Below are 15656 nucleotides of genomic sequence, written 5' to 3'. Positions count from 1 at the left end.
AACAAAAACAAACAAACAAAAACGACCAACCAAACAAAAGCCTTATCTTCCAATCTCTTAACCAAGCCCTGACCCAGACCTGTCCTTTTGTGTTTATTTATTACCATACAATAGGAACATACAGCCCTATCCTTAACCCCAACTCTGACCTACTCTTCCAATGCTGACCCCAGACCTGAACTCAAACTTTGAATATGACCCTGGCTCCAACCTCAAACCCAACCCTAAATTCCATCTGAACCCCGTTTGAACCCTGCCCATGACCTGAACCTCGATGGCAAATCTGATTCACTGTTTAACACTTTGACTCAACCGTTGACTTCATTCCCAAGCCCTGTTCCTTAACCTGGACCCCAACTCCAACTCAACCTTGACCCTCCCTAAACTTAATCTGAATCCTGACTCCAACCCTTAACCTCAGTCTTGACCCTTGAGACTCAATCTACCCTAATCCCTGACCCAGACCTTAAATGTGCCCCTGTTTGTATTCTTCCAGGGAGCAGATGGGGCTCAGGGGCGCCGGGGACCCCCAGGCCTCTTTGGGCAGAAAGGAGATGATGGAGTCAGAGGCTTTGTGGGGGTGATAGGCCCTCCTGGACTACAGGTGGGTATCTGGATTTGGGGGTGGCACCTCTGATTCTGCCTACCTGGTGCCCCAATCTTGGTTCTTTGTTCCACAGGGGCTGCCAGGCCCTCCCGGAGAGAAAGGGGAGGTCGGAGACGTCGGGTCCATGGTATGCACTCCCAGAGGAAGGTGGGAGCGGGAGGATGGTGGGGTTATAGGGTGGGGGCAGGCATTAGATTCATTTGAGGGACATTGTCATTTTAAGGGCCCTGAGGGTCACAAGCATCGAGAGTGGTATCTGTGGTCACTGTGGCCTTTTGGGGGGGAGCTGTGGTCACTGGATACTAATACTGACCTTCCACAGGGTCCCCATGGAGCTCCAGGTCCTCGGGGTCCCCAAGGTCCCAGTGGATCAGAGGTGAGAACTCTTGGGGGGCCAGGATGGCTCAGAAACGGGGACACCCATTTCCTAAGAAGAGGATGTTGGGATTCCACTGTCCCACTCCTACCCCTTGCTGTCTCTCCAGGGCACTCCAGGACTGCCTGGAGGAGTTGGTCAGCCAGGCGCTGTAGGTGAGAAGGTGAGTGAGGGAAGGCAGGGGCTGCACGGAGGGAAGAGATGAATCTAGTTCTATTGGGCAGGGACATTCTGGGGAGCCCCTCCCTGTCTGCTAGGATGGGACCTTTCCCCACTCTCACTTTGCCTCCTGCAGGGTGAGCCAGGGGAGGCTGGAGACCCAGGGCCTCCAGGAGCCCCAGGCATCCCGGTGAGTGACTGTGTGATGTGGTCCCTGCACCCAACTCAGGGAACCCCTGACCCCTGGGCATCTTGGGCCACTTTGACCTCTGGGCAGTCCAAGGTCATCCATTCACCCCTGTCCTATGACCATCCCTGACTACCTTGAGGAAGGACACCTGGAAGGTCTCAGATAGGGCTGCTATATACAGTTCTGCAGGTTGCACACTGCACAAGACTGCATGGCCCAGGAGATAGGTGAGGGCTCAAATCTGAGTCATGAGTCCTGACTTGAGGATGAGTTGCCCAGAGGGAGCCCCTCTTCTAATTTGCTCAAGAACAGCACATGGGCTAGGCCGACCTTGCACGTGACCAGTGGGCACCTAGACCGTCCAGATCTTTCACTGTCATAAGTCCCATCTCCTTCTGACCTTTGACCCTTGGACAACCTAGGCTACTCTGAACCCTGACCCCAGAAAAGTCCCAGACCACCCCAATGCCTGAATCCAAGTATGCCAATCCTTGATGCCTGGAGAGTCCAGACCACTCTGACCTCCGACCTCTTTCTGTAAAGGGGCCCAAGGGAGACATTGGTGAAAAAGGGGACTCAGGCCCATCTGGAGCTGCTGGACCCCCAGGCAAGAAAGGTCCCCCTGGAGAGGATGGAGCCAAAGGGAACGTGGTGAGTCCTGGGGGGAAGTGGGGGCAGACATGGGAGGGGGCACTTGAGTGTACTTGAAGCCCTCCCAAACTTTTTTTTATTTTTTGAGATGGAGTCTTGCTCTGTCACCAGGTTGGAGTGCAGTGGCATGATCTCGGCTCACTGCACCCTCTGCCTTAGGGGTTCAAGTGACTCTTCTGCCTCAGCCTCCCGAGTAGCTGGGACTACAGACACGCACCACCACACCTAGCTAATTTTTGTATTTTTAGTAGAGATGGGCTTTCACCATGTTGGCCAGGATAGTCTCGATCTGCTGACCTCGTGATCTGCCTGCCTCGGCCTCCCAAAGTGCTGGGATTACAGGCGTGAGCCAGTAAGCCCGGCTGAAGCTCTCCCAAACTTCTAGCCAGAGATTGCATCCTCTAATTTACTGATCTCATGAGCAACCCCCAGAACATGGATGAATTAATTAATGGGTGGATGGATGGATGAATGAATGAGTGGATGAATGGATGAATGAGTGAATTAATGAAAGGACAAGTGAATAATTCAGTGGATGGATGAATATGTGAGTGAATAAATGGATGAATAAATGAGTGAATGAATGGATGAACGAGTGAATGAATGGGTGAATGAGTGAATTAATTAATGGAAAAATGAATAAATCAGTGAATATATGTATATGTGAATGAATAAATGTGTACGAATAAATGAGTGAATGAATGAATGAATGAGTAAATTAATGGATGAATAAGTAAATTAATAGATGCATGAATGTGAATGAATGGATGAATGAATGAGTGGCCAAATGGACAAACGAGTAAGTGAATGAGTGAATGGATGCAAGAATGAATGGATAGATCCACAAGTGAACAAATGACTGAAGAGATGAGTATGAATGAATGGATAGATCCATAGGTGAACAAAATGACTGAAGAGATGAGTGAATGAATGGATGGATGGATGGATGAGTGAATTAGTGAATAAATGTGTGAATGAAACAAAAACGTACAGTGGTTATACATCATTGAATGGCATGAAAGTTGGTTTCACAGCAGATCATTCTAACGTTGTTGTAAAGGTTAAGGTTGAATTGGGTCAGATTTGGGGTGGATGTGGGATTTGGCCTTGAGGCGAAAGTTGAGGCCCTTCTGCCACCACAGTAGGGTTTGGGGTGGGTGGAGGTAAGGAAGGGGCTTTAGCATCTGTGGGACCTCAACTTGAATTGCATTGTTTGGAGTGTCCCTTCTCTGAGTGTGTGAATGGCTGGATGAATGGATGGATGGATGGATGGATGGATGGATGGATGGATGGATGGATGAATGGATGGATGGATGGATGAATGGATGAATGGATGGATGGATGGATGGATGAATGGATGAATGGTTGGATGAATGAATGGACAAATGAATGGCCAGTTTTCTCTGTGAGATCCGAGCTGGGAGGCTGTGTGCAGTGAGATCATGCGTGCAGCATTCCTAGCTCAGTGCCTGCACCCATGAAACACGAGAATGTTCGCTCTACCAAGCCAGGATTTTATGTTTTGTTCACTAATGTGTCCCCAGAAACCAAACTGTTCCTGGATACAGTTGATCTGTTCCATAAATGCATGATTGCTCCACAATTCAGAGATGTGATTATTAATCATTCTGTGTTCCAGGGCCCCACAGGGCTCCCCGGAGATCTAGGGCCCCCAGGAGACCCTGGAGTTTCAGTGAGTGTGACCCCCTCCCCAATCCTGGCATATTTCCTCATTCTGTCCCCATTTCCCCACCCCCACAGACCTGGACCCTGACAGTGGAACCAATAACCTTCTTTTGCCTCCCAGCCCACCCCATTTCTCACGTACCCTCATCACCCCTCCCAACTCTGTCTTCCGCCTATGCAGGGCATAGATGGTTCCCCAGGGGAGAAAGGAGACCCTGGTGATGTTGGGGGACCGGTGAGTGGGAAAACAGAGGGTGTGGTGGTGAGAGTGGGGGTTGGGGAGCTAATGAGTGAGTGAATTGGGGGGCAGGGGAGTGAGCTGGTGGGGTACCCAAGGTCCCTGCAGATGCTTCTGCTTCATCTCTCTGGGGACCCCCAGGAATGTGAGCAGCTTGAGGGAGTAGGTGGGAGGTGGGAGTGCCTGGTGCTGGGGTGATGCTTGGGGAAGGCTGTCCTCTGGTCCTAGGCATCCTAAAACAGTCAGGCTCAAACAACATTAGCCGAGACCACAACTGGTGTCCTTGTCTCCTCCAGGGTCCGCCTGGTGCTTCTGGGGAACCCGGTGCCCCCGGGCCCCCTGGCAAGAGGGTGAGTGATAAGCCACCTCCTGGATCCTCAGCTTACCTACAGTCCCCACTCACCTTACAGACCCCACTCATCCTACAGCCCCCAACTCACCCACAGCCCCCAATTTACCCCATAGACTCCACTCACACTCCACAGCCCCCACTCACCCCACAGCCCCCACTCACCCCACAGCCCCCACTCACCCACAGCCCCCACTCACCCCACAGCCCCCACTCACCCACAGCCCCCACCCACCACAGCCCCCACCCACCCCACAGCCCCCACTCACCCATAGCCCCCACTCACCCCACAGATCCCACTCACCCACAAACCCCATTCACCCAGACCACATTCACCCCACAGACCCCACTCACCCACAGACCCCACTCACCCACAGCCCCCCTCATCTCACAGACCGCACACACTCACAGACCCCACTCACCCGCAGACCCCACTCACCCACAGACCCCAGTCACCCAGACCTCATTCACCCCACAGACCCCACTCACCTTACAGATCCCACTCACCCACAGCCCCCCTCATCTCACAGACCCCACACACTCACAAACCCCACTCACCCATAGCCCCCCACTCACCCCTCAGACCCTGGGTCAGCCCCTAGACCCTGCTCATTGTCTTTCTTTCCCAGGGTCCTTCAGGCCCCATGGGTCGAGAAGGCAGAGAAGGGGAGAAAGGTGCCAAGGTGAGTCCCCTGACAAGGGGAAGGGTCCCTGCACTGCTCTAGGCCAACAGTGGGGCCATCAGGAGAGGGTGGACCTGTGACCACCCCAGGACCCACTCCCTCCAGATCCCAGATGCTTCTTGGCAGGAGGTCAGGAGGCAGGAACCCTCTGACTCTGGCCCACTCCCTTGCCTGTGTCCATTTCAGGGGGAACCAGGTCCTGACGGGCCCCCAGGGAGGACGGGTCCCATGGGGGCTCGAGGGCCCCCTGGACGTGTGGGGCCTGAGGGTCTTCGAGGGATCCCCGGCCCTGTGGTGAGTAGAGTGGGACAGGGGTGGGACAGGGTGGGTCCAGCCCCTTTCTGCCTGCTCCCAGCTTGTGATCCCATCACTGTTTGGAGTGGCTGCCCCTGGTGCATGGTGGGGGGTCCACACTGGGTTCTGACAGGGTGCAGCCCACCCCATGTTCTGTTCCATCCTCAGGGTGAACCAGGCCTCCTGGGAGCCCCTGGACAGATGGGCCCTCCTGGCCCCCTGGTAAGAGACTTGTTCATCCCTGAGGTCCTGGCTCTGAGGACCACTCGGGGCACCTAGTGACCACCTAGTGAGCATTGGTGCAGGATGACCCTCACTGACCATCCATCTGAGTGTCCATACTGCCCGTCGCTACTGACCATCTGCTCTGACCTTCCACCTTGATGGTCTACACTGCCCATTTCTATAACCCTCTGCCTTAATCTTCCACCTTGATGGCCTACACTGCCCACCTCTACTAGCCCTCTGCTCTAACACTCCACTTCGATGGTCTACACTGACCACACTGACCCTCCATCTTGATGATAGACCCCCCAGGCTGACCTTGGCCACTGACCACTCACATTGTCCATCCTCCAATCAACCCCTCATTAGCTCTCATCATTCCACCTTGGTGGCCTACGCTAACCATCCCTTGACCCCCATCCCTGGTAATTCCTATTTGAAATCTGCATAATTTCCCATTTGACCATCCCCCAACCACCCACACAGACCTGGAGAGTTCACAGTTGAGAATCCCTGACTGACCCTTGCTCTTCTCCCAGGGGCCCTCTGGCCTCCCAGGGCTGAAGGGAGACGCTGGCCCCAAGGGGGAAAAGGTAAGGACATCATTCCATTATTCTCTTCCCCATCTCCTCCCCTCCTTCCCTCTCTCCCTTCTGCTCCCAAACTCATCACCCTAAGGCTCCAGGAGAAAAACCTCCCTGAATAGTCCCACGTCCTCCCCTGTCTATGCCTCTTCTGTCCTCCAGGGCCACATTGGATTGATCGGTCTCATTGGCCCCCCGGGGGAAGCCGGTGAGAAAGGAGATCAGGGGTTGCCAGGCGTGCAGGGACCCCCTGGTCCCAAGGGAGATCCTGTGAGTGTCCTGACCTCAGTGGGAAGAATATGTTTGAAGGAGGGGATGGGTTGAGAGACTGTGGGTGTGGAGTCTAGGAAACATGGGTCTGGATTAATGAGGGTGTGTCTAGGGAAAATAGGGAGCTGTATCTCAGAACTGGCAAGTTGGAGGCTGTGTCTGGGGTTTGGGGTCTCTCTGTGGGGGAACTGGAGACTTGTCTAGGGTTTGGGGTCTTCCTTTGGTGGGACTGAAAGCTTGTCTGGCGATCTGTCAGGGCAGTAAGGTGTACCCCACCAATACTGACCCTGATGTCCTTTCCCTAGGGTCCCCCTGGTCCCATTGGCTCTCTGGGCCATCCTGGGCCCCCAGGTGTGGCGGTGAGTATGAAGGGAATCATTCGTGGGATGAGGTCACTATGGCGGGCCAGGCCAGGACCTCAGCTCTTCCTGTCTGTACCCTCCAGGGCCCCCTGGGACAGAAAGGCTCAAAGGGGTCTCCGGTGAGTACACCCTACTTCCGTGGGCTTACATATCCCAGCTCCCCATCCCCTCCACTCTACCAGAACCCTCCACGCCTCTGCCTTCATTCATTTATTTATTCCTGCAATCATGCCTTTGACAAATATTTATTCAACACCTACTGTTGTATTTCATCAGATCTAAAATGCCGTCAATTATAAGATGTACCATTATTTTACAAACTGCTAGGAAAGAAAACAGTTCTGCCAAGTAAACTATGACTTGCCAAAGATGTTAAGAAGCTGATTTCAGAGACATTAAAACATGAAAAGAAAATTTGTGTCTGATGCTTAATGCTGAAAACTTCATGTCCCTTCCCCATGAAGAGTGTGTGTGTGAGTGTGTGTGTGTGTGTGTGTGTGTGTGAGTGCATGTGTGTGTGAGTGTGTGAGTGTGTGTGAGAGTGTGTGTGAGTGTGAGTGCATGTGAGTGCGTGTGTGTGTGAGTGTGTGTGAGTGCATGTGTGTGTGAGTGTGTGTGTTTGAGTGTGTGTGAGTGGGTGTGTGTGTATGCGAGTGTGTGTGTGTGTTTGAGTGTGTGTGTGAAGTGTGAGTGCATGTGTGAGTGAGTGTGTGTTTGAATATGTGTGAGTGTGAGCGTGTGCATGTGTGTTTGAGCATGTGTGTGAGTGTGTGAGAGTGTGTGTGAGTGTGAGTGTGTGAGTACATGTGTGTGTGAGTGAGTGTGTTTGAGTGTGTGTGTGAGTGTGTGTGTGTTTGAGTGTGTGTGAAGTGTGTGTGAGTCCGTGTGTGTGTGTTTATGTGTGTGAGTGTGAGCATGTGCGTGTGTGTTTGAGCATGTGTGTGAGTGTGTGTGAGAGAGAGAGTGTGTGTGTGTGTGTGTGTGTGTTGGTAGGAAGGGTCTCCATAGACAGAGTTCATTCTGTGACTTCTCCCTACAGGGGTCCATGGGCCCCCGTGGAGACACCGGACCTGCAGGCCCACCAGGCCCCCCGGTGAGTTCCACAGGGTGAGGGGGCTGGGCACCAAAACCTGGGGGGAGGGCAAGGACTATGTCTGGGTGTCCCCAGAGGGTCCTTCCGTGCCCACCACTGGGCCAGGCACACACTAGGCGTTCAGAGGATGTAGGTGAAGAGGGTAGTTCCCTACAAAACCCCAAGGAAGGTCTGGCCTGGGAGGTGGGGGTTGGGGAAAGGGGCTCTGACCTGGGTCTTGTCTCTCGGACCCCATCTCTCCCTCCCTGTCTTGCTCCATCTTTTTTATCTGTCTCTGTCTCGATACTTGCGCCACTATTTCATCTTTTGTCTCTCTCCCCGCTCTCTGTCCCTCTGTCTCTGCTTTTCTTGCGTTTTCTCTTCTGTCCTCTTACAACTTGGCTTCTCCCCATCTCTGAATCCGTCTCTCTCTTTCCTGTGTGTCTCTCCCTGTCTGCTTATCTCTCCTTTCTCTGTCTCTGCCCCTTGTTTATCTCCCTTCTCTTTCTCATTTGTGTCTCTCTGCCTCTTCATCTCTGCCTGTCTCTCTTTCTCCCGGTCTCTCCCTCCCCCATCTCCCCTCTCTTCTCTTCCGTCCCCATCCCCCACGCCCAGGGTCCCCCTGCCGAGCTGCACGGGCTGCGCAGGCGCCGGCGCTTCGTCCCAGTCCCACTCCCAGTCGTGGAGGGCGGCCTGGAGGAGGTGCTGGCTTCGCTCACATCGCTGAGCTTGGAGCTGGAGCAGCTGCGGCGTCCTCCTGGCACTGCGGAGCGCCCCGGCCTCGTGTGCCACGAGCTGCACCGCAACCACCCGCACCTGCCTGATGGTGAGGTCCGGTCACCCCGCCACTTGGATGGGCGGAGGTTGGGGATGTGGGGGGGTTGGGGTCCGTCGGTCCCATCCGGACTCACCCACCCTGCCTGGTTCTGCGGCAGGGGAATACTGGATTGACCCCAACCAGGGCTGCGCGCGGGACTCGTTCAGGGTTTTTTGCAACTTCACGGCGGGAGGAGAGACCTGCCTCTATCCCGACAAGAAGTTCGAGATCGTGAGTGCCCCAAACCTCTCATTCCCCTCCCCCAGAAGGGCTGTCCCCTGCTCCCCACACCCACACCCACCTTGTCTGGGACATTATCCTTCCTTCAACCGGCACTTACTGTATGCCAAGTCCTGTCTCAAGAGCTGGGACTACTACAGCAGAGGATCAAAAAGAAAAAATATCAGGCCAGCGTGGTGGCACATGCCTATCATCTCAGCATTTTGTGAGGCTGAGGCGCGAGGATCGCTTGAGGTCAGGAGTTCGAGATCAGCCTCAGCAACATAGCAAAACCCCGTTTCTACAAAAATTAAAAAATTGACCAGGCATGGTGGTGTGAGCCTGTAGTCCCAGGTACTCTGGAGGCTGAGGTGGGAGGATCTTTTGAGCCCTAGAGGTGGAGGTTGCAGCGAGTCGAGATTATGCCACTGTGCTCCAGCCTGGGCGACGAGCAAAAAAAAAAAAAAAAAGGAAGAAAGAAAAGAAAACTATCTCTGCTTTTATGGAACTCATACCTCCCATGGGAAGACGGACAAGGAAAATTCCAAAAGAAATCAGTAGGCTGGGCATGGTAGCTCATGCCTGTAATCCCAGAACTTTGGGAGACCAAGGAGGGACAGATCACCTGAGGTCAGGAGTTTGAGACCAGGCTGACCAACCTCGTCTCTACTAAAAATACAAAAATTAGCTGAGTGTGCTGGCAGGCAGCTACTCAGGGGGTGAACCAGAAGAATCACTTGAACCTGGGAGACGGAGGTTGCAGTGAGCCGAGACTGCACCATTGCACTCCAGCCTGGGCGACAAAGTGAGACTCTGTCTAGAAAAAAAAAAAAAGAAAAGAAAGAAAGAAAGTATCTACTTCATAGAGTGGCTGTGCAATTCAGATACTGATGCAAAAACAAATATCAGTGAACGGTTTTGTTTTTTTTGTGTGTGTGTGACAGAGTCTGGCTCTGTCTCCCAGGCTGGAATGCAGTGGCGTGATCTCAGCTCACTGCAACCTCTGCCTCTCAGGTTCAAGCGATTATCCTGCCTCAGCCTCCCCAGTAACTGGGATTACAGGCATGCACCACCACGCCCAGCTAATTCGTTCTGTATTTTTTTTTTTTTTTTTTTTTTTAGTAGAGATGGGGTTTCACTGCTACTTAGGAGGCTGAGGTTGGAGGTTTGCTTGAACTTTGGAAATCGAGGCTGCAGTGAGCCAGTGATCACGCCACTGCACTCCAGGCCGGTGACAGAACAAGACCCTGTCTTGAACATTTAAAAAAAGCTGGGCATGGGGGTGCACGTCTGTAGTTCTAGCTACTTGGAAGACTGCAGTGGGAGGATTGCTTGAGCCCAGGAGTTTGAGGCTGCAGTGAACTATGATTATGTCACTGCACTTCAGCCTGGGTGACACAGAGAGATCCTGTCTCAAAAATTAATTAATTAATTAATTAAAATAAAATGGTACCATTGGGGATCCAGAGCTCAATCCACTGGGGAGCCCTGGGAGACTGTGTAGCACAGGCACCTGAGAGCTATCCCCCTTGGAGGTGAGGGAGCTGGGGTATTTATCCACCAACTCCCATCAGTCATTGGGTGAGGGCTGCCTCAGGGGCATGAACCCCCTTCTCCCATTGTGCACTGGCAGAGCCCAACCATCCCAGAAGCCAGAGAACATCCTGACATAGTCACGGCAGCCTACAATGTGAGGAGGTAAATGCAGATGGGATCTAGGTGGCACCAAGGGCATCAGCTACAGTGACCCTCCCTTTTCTCCTCCAGGTGAAATTGGCCTCCTGGTCCAAGGAAAAGCCTGGAGGCTGGTATAGCACATTCCGTCGAGGGAAGAAGGTGAGTCACCAGAGGCCAAGGTGGGGAGTGGCATGAAAATTGATAGGAACCAGCAGGTGGGTTTGAGGGGTGGATTCTGAGAGGTGAGATGAACAGGATAGACTTGCCTCTACCTTCCTAGGGATCACAAGCTGGAGGTGGGGTGGCAGCCTCAGATATGTAACAGACAGTCAATTGCCATAGAGAATGATGGTGCCAGGACAGGGGAAGCACAGGGCATGGTGGAAATTCAGAGGAGTGTTGGAAAGACCAGAAGGCTTCCTGGTAGAAATCACAGCTCATCTGAAGCCTAAAGAATGCACTGTGTTAGCAAGCTAGGAAGGGCAAGGACAAGTGTTCCAGGAAGAGGGAATGGCATATGCAAAGGTTCAGAGTCAAGACAGGGTCTGGTGAATTTGAAGAAGAAAAAGTCACATAGCTGGGCACAGTGGCTCATGCCTGTAATCCCAGCACTTTGGGAGGCCAAGGTAGGGGGATCACCTGAGGTCAGGAGTTCCAGACCAGCCTGGCCAATATGGTAAAACCCCATCTCTACTAAAAATACAATAAATTAGCCAGGCGTGCCTGTAATCCCAGCTACTTGGGAGGCTGAGACAGGAAAATCGCTTGAACCCAGGAGGTGGAGGTTGCAGTGAGCCAAAACCGTACCACTGCACTCCAGCCTGGGCAACAGAGTGAGATTTCATCTCAAAAAAAAAAAAAAAAAAGAAAGAAAGAAAGAGAAAAAGCATTATTAAGATATTTTGTGTTTTTTTTTCATATTAGCTCTTCAAAATCTGATGGAGATTTTACATTTATAGTACATCACAGTTTAAATGCTAAATTTTATTGGGAATATTTGATCTATATTTAGATTTCATAAAACCATTGAACAACAGTTCAAAAAGTAGATTCAGACTCAAGTTGTTCCAAACATAAGCTTTCTGATAACTGGATTGAAGCTCAGTCACTAGTTATGATTTTTTTTAAGTAAAAAAAAAAATTAAATGAAGTTAAAAAAAAAAAAAAAGTCCCAGCCAGGCATGGTGGTATGCACCTGTAGTCCCAGCTACTTGGGAGGCTGAGATGGGAGGATGACTTGAGCTCTGGAGATGGAGGCTGGAATGAGCCAGAATTGTGCCAATGCACTCCAACTTGGGCAAAAGAGCAAGGCCCCAACCCCCACTCACCAAAAAAGGGAAAAAAATTAAATAAAGTAAAAAAAAGTCCCTCCTTCAAATCGGCCACATTTCAAGACACGTGGCTGCCGTATTGGACAGGGCAGAAATCGGGTATTCAGGAGACAGTGAGCTCTGTAGATCCAGTGGCTCACAAGAGTGGAGGTAGAGTTGTGACTTCCGGGTGGGGCTGAGTGTGTTAAAACCCTGGATTGGTGGATGAAGCAACCAAAATTTGGGAGGTCATATGGGGTGGGCATGGAGACCTACTGGATGGAGAGGTGGACAGAGTGGATGTTCAGGTGACTCTTGCGATTCTGCCAGGGATCTCCAGGTGGCTGGTGGGACCTCCTCAGAGATGGCGACATGGGAGGCGTGGTCTGTCTGCCAGTGGATGGAGATTCCCTGGGGGTGGGTTCTGCCGAAAGAGGCTCATGGAGCCCCTCACCCTCTGCCTTGACCTCCTCTCACCAGTTCTCCTATGTGGACGCCGACGGGTCCCCAGTGAATGTCGTGCAGCTAAACTTCCTGAAACTGCTGAGTGCCACAGCTCGTCAGAACCTCACCTACTCCTGCCAGAATGCGGCTGCCTGGCTGGACGAAGCCACGGGTGACCACAGCCGCTCCGTCCGCTTCCTTGGCACCAATGGAGAGGAGCTGTCCTTCAACCAGACGACAGCAGCCACCGTCAGCGTCCCCCAGGATGGCTGCCGGGTAAGAGGGTGGGGCAGTGGCTGGCTGGAGAGGGGAGGCAAGACCTCAGCCACCCTCCCCATAACTCACCATCTCTGTCTTCTCTGTGGACAGCTCCGGAAAGGACAGACGAAGACCCTTTTCGAATTCAGCTCTTCTCGAGCGGGATTTCTGCCCCTGTGGGATGTGGCGGCCACTGACTTTGGCCAGACGAACCAGAAGTTTGGGTTTGAACTGGGCCCCGTCTGCTTCAGCAGCTGAGAGTGTCCGGGGTGGGAGGGACCATGAGGGAGCCCCAGAATGGGGTGCCTTTGGTGCTGAGGCTTTGAAGCCACCGTATTTATCGTTACCTGTGACTCTGGAGCCAATGGGATGTGACTTCGCTCATCACGGTCAGTCATTCCTTCTCCTTTCCAGGGCGCTGGGGGCTGGGCTTCCCTGGCCCAAGGGTCCAGCCTCCTCCCACCCCATTCCAGGTGGCATACTGCAGTCTGGCTCTTTCTCCCCTCCCTCCCCACCCAAACCTCACCTCCCCACCTCTTGAACCCCCATGCAATGAGCTTCTAACTCAGAGCTGATGAACAAAAGCCTCCCCATTCCCCAACGCCTGCCTCCTCACTCCTCTGTCGCTGCCCTTCACACCTTTTGGTGCTACCCTTCCCCAGAGTTAAGCACTGGATGTCTCCTGATCCCAGGCTGGGACCCCCACCCCCTTTGATCCTTTCTACTTCCACGGTGAAAGGACTAAAGTCAGACTACAGAGGGAAGTGGGACTTCCCTTGACTGAGCTGTGTGTTTCTTGTCCTGCCTCAGTCCAGCTCTGCAAATCCCCTCCCCCTGCCCCCCACCTCCCCAGACTCACCTTGCCATGCCAGGTGAATCGGGGACCAAGATGGTGGGGGGGAATCAGGATCCTAATGGTGCTGCCCTATTTATACCTGGGTCTGTATTAAAAGGGAAAATCCCCCGTGTTGTAGATTTCATCTGCTTCCTCCTTAGGGAAGGCTAGGATATGATGAGAGATTCCAACCCAAGCCCGGCCCCCCCACCGCCAGGCCATAGGGCATAATTTGCATCTCAAATCTGAGAATAAACTGATGAACTGTGTTTTCGTCTCTGTACTTCTTTTTTTAATTTTTTTGTTTGTTTTTATTTTTGTTTTATTTATTTATCCTTGAGACGCAGTCTCACTGTGTCACCCAGGCTGGGGTGCAGTGGTGCAAGCTTGGCTCACTGCAACCTTCGCCTCCCAGGTTCAAGCAATTCTCCTGCCTCAGCCTCCCTAGAAGCTGGGGTTACACGTGCGCATTACCATGCCCAGCTAATTTTTGTAATTTTAGTAGAGATGGGATTTCACCTTGTTGGCCAGGCTGGTTTTGAACTCCTGACCTCAGGTGATCCCCCACCTCGGCCTCCCAAAGTGCTGGGATTACAGATGTGAACCACCAAGCCCGGCCCTTGTTTGTTCATTTTTATAGACTGGGTCTCACTCTGTTGCCCAGTCTGGAGTGCAATGGCGTGATCATGGCTCACTGCAGCCTCCAACTCTGGGACTCAACTGATCCTCCTTCTTCAGCCTCCTGAGTACCTGGGACCACAGGCATGCACCACCACACCCAGTTAGGTTGTTGTGTGTGTGTGTGTGTGTTTGTGTGTGTGTGTGTGTGTGTGTGTAGAGAGAGATATTGTCTTGCTTTGTTGTCGAGGCTGGTCTCAAACTACTAGCCTTAAGTGATCCTCCCACCTCAGCCTCCTGAGCTGCTGAAATCACAGGCATGAGCCACCTCACCCAGCTCTTGATCTCTTTCATCTGATGTGGCCCACATCACTCTTGGGATCTGACTCTTGTCTCATCTGAGGTACCTGTCACCACCTGTATTAATTAGGTGTGTCTTTTGGGAATCCAATTTTAATGAGACTTACTGGAGATTAGAGGCCTATTTATTCACCTAGGCTCCTAGAGGAAAAGTTGAAAATTGTCAGCTTGGGCTGGGAGGCCCAAGACAGCTTAAACCAGAAGTTTGGCCTCTTTACAAAAAAAAAAAAAAAAAATTAATTAGCTGGGCGTGGAGAAGCATGCCTGTGGTTTCAGCCACTCAGGAGGCTGAAGTGGGAGAATCACTTGAGCCTAGGAGGCGGAGGTTGCAGTAAGCTGAGGTTGCACCACTGTGCTCCAGCCTGGGTGATACCACAGCAAGACCTTGTCTCAAAAAAAAAAAAAAAAAAAAAAAAGGCCGGGTGCGGTGGCTCACGCCTGTAATTCCAGCACTTTGGGAGGCCGAGGTGGGTGGATCACGAGGTCAGGAGATCAAGACCATCCTGGCTAACTCGGTGAAACCCCGTCTCTACTAAAAAACTACAAAAAATTAGCCGGGCGTGGTGGCAGGCGCCTGTAGTCCCAGCTACTCGGAAGGCTGAGGCAGGAGAATGGCGTGAACCCGGGAGGCAGAGCTTGCAGTGAGCCGAGATCATGCCACTGCACTCCAGCCTGGGCGACAGAGCGAGACTCCGTCTCAAAAAAAAAAAAAAAAAAAAACTTGGTTCGGGATGATTTGAATTAGGAGTTAGATGTTGGTTTGAGATATATTTTTAACTGATTTATTGAGATAGAATTCACATACCATATAATTCACCCATTTAAGCTGTATAATTAAAAGAAATCCTATACCCATTAGTGGTCACTCCGCATGTCTTTCCAACCTCCCAGCTGTAGGCAACCGCGAATTTGCTTTCTGTCTCTTAGGATTTGCCTATTCTGGACTGAAATGTCCATTTCATATGAATGGAATCAGGCTGGGTGAGGTGACTCACTCCTGCAACCCCAGCATTCTGGGAGGCCAAGGCAGGAAGATTGCTTGAGGCCAGGAGTTCCAGACCAGCCCAGGCAACATAGCAAGACCCCATTTCTACAAAAATAAAAATAAAAACACTAGCCAGGTACAGTGGTGCACATCTGTAGTTCCAGCTACTCAGGAGGCTGAGGCAGGAGAATCACTGGAGGCCAGGAGTTGGAGGCTGCAGTGAGCTATGATCACACCACAGTACTCCAGCCTGGGCAACAGAGTGAGACCTTCTCTCTAAAATAAAAACCAAAAAACAAAAACAAAAGGAATAAATAAAAATAAATGGAATCACACAATATATGGCCCTTTGTGTCTGGCCTTTTGAGCCAAATGGTTTCCAGGAGA

The 15656-nt window shown here is 52.1% G+C and overlaps 1 protein-coding gene across 1 annotated transcript in view; it reads left to right on the top strand.

Annotated features, from left to right (window-relative positions):
- The window catches only part of COL5A3 (collagen type V alpha 3 chain), a 51961-nt gene extending 38386 nt beyond the window's left edge, over positions 1 to 13575 (top strand). The window contains exons 46-67 of the mRNA XM_005587918.4: positions 497 to 604; positions 681 to 734; positions 930 to 983; positions 1093 to 1146; positions 1279 to 1332; positions 1876 to 1983; positions 3623 to 3676; positions 3851 to 3904; positions 4204 to 4257; positions 4886 to 4939; positions 5126 to 5233; positions 5402 to 5455; positions 5998 to 6051; positions 6205 to 6312; positions 6618 to 6671; positions 6758 to 6793; positions 7714 to 7767; positions 8362 to 8572; positions 8682 to 8794; positions 10550 to 10618; positions 12250 to 12489; positions 12583 to 13575. Coding sequence (XP_005587975.3) covers positions 497 to 604; positions 681 to 734; positions 930 to 983; positions 1093 to 1146; positions 1279 to 1332; positions 1876 to 1983; positions 3623 to 3676; positions 3851 to 3904; positions 4204 to 4257; positions 4886 to 4939; positions 5126 to 5233; positions 5402 to 5455; positions 5998 to 6051; positions 6205 to 6312; positions 6618 to 6671; positions 6758 to 6793; positions 7714 to 7767; positions 8362 to 8572; positions 8682 to 8794; positions 10550 to 10618; positions 12250 to 12489; positions 12583 to 12729 — 1896 coding nt within the window. The 3' untranslated portion in view covers positions 12730 to 13575. The remainder of the gene's footprint in view (positions 1 to 496; positions 605 to 680; positions 735 to 929; positions 984 to 1092; positions 1147 to 1278; positions 1333 to 1875; positions 1984 to 3622; positions 3677 to 3850; positions 3905 to 4203; positions 4258 to 4885; positions 4940 to 5125; positions 5234 to 5401; positions 5456 to 5997; positions 6052 to 6204; positions 6313 to 6617; positions 6672 to 6757; positions 6794 to 7713; positions 7768 to 8361; positions 8573 to 8681; positions 8795 to 10549; positions 10619 to 12249; positions 12490 to 12582) is intronic.
- The last annotated feature ends 2081 nt before the right edge of the window (positions 13576 to 15656 follow it).

This window comes from Macaca fascicularis, chromosome 19 (assembly GCF_037993035.2).
Source record: "Macaca fascicularis isolate 582-1 chromosome 19, T2T-MFA8v1.1".
In the NCBI taxonomy this organism is placed as follows: Eukaryota; Metazoa; Chordata; class Mammalia; order Primates; family Cercopithecidae; genus Macaca; species Macaca fascicularis.
Note: the sequence above shows the minus strand (reverse complement) of the source record. Positions and strands in the feature narration are given on the sequence as shown.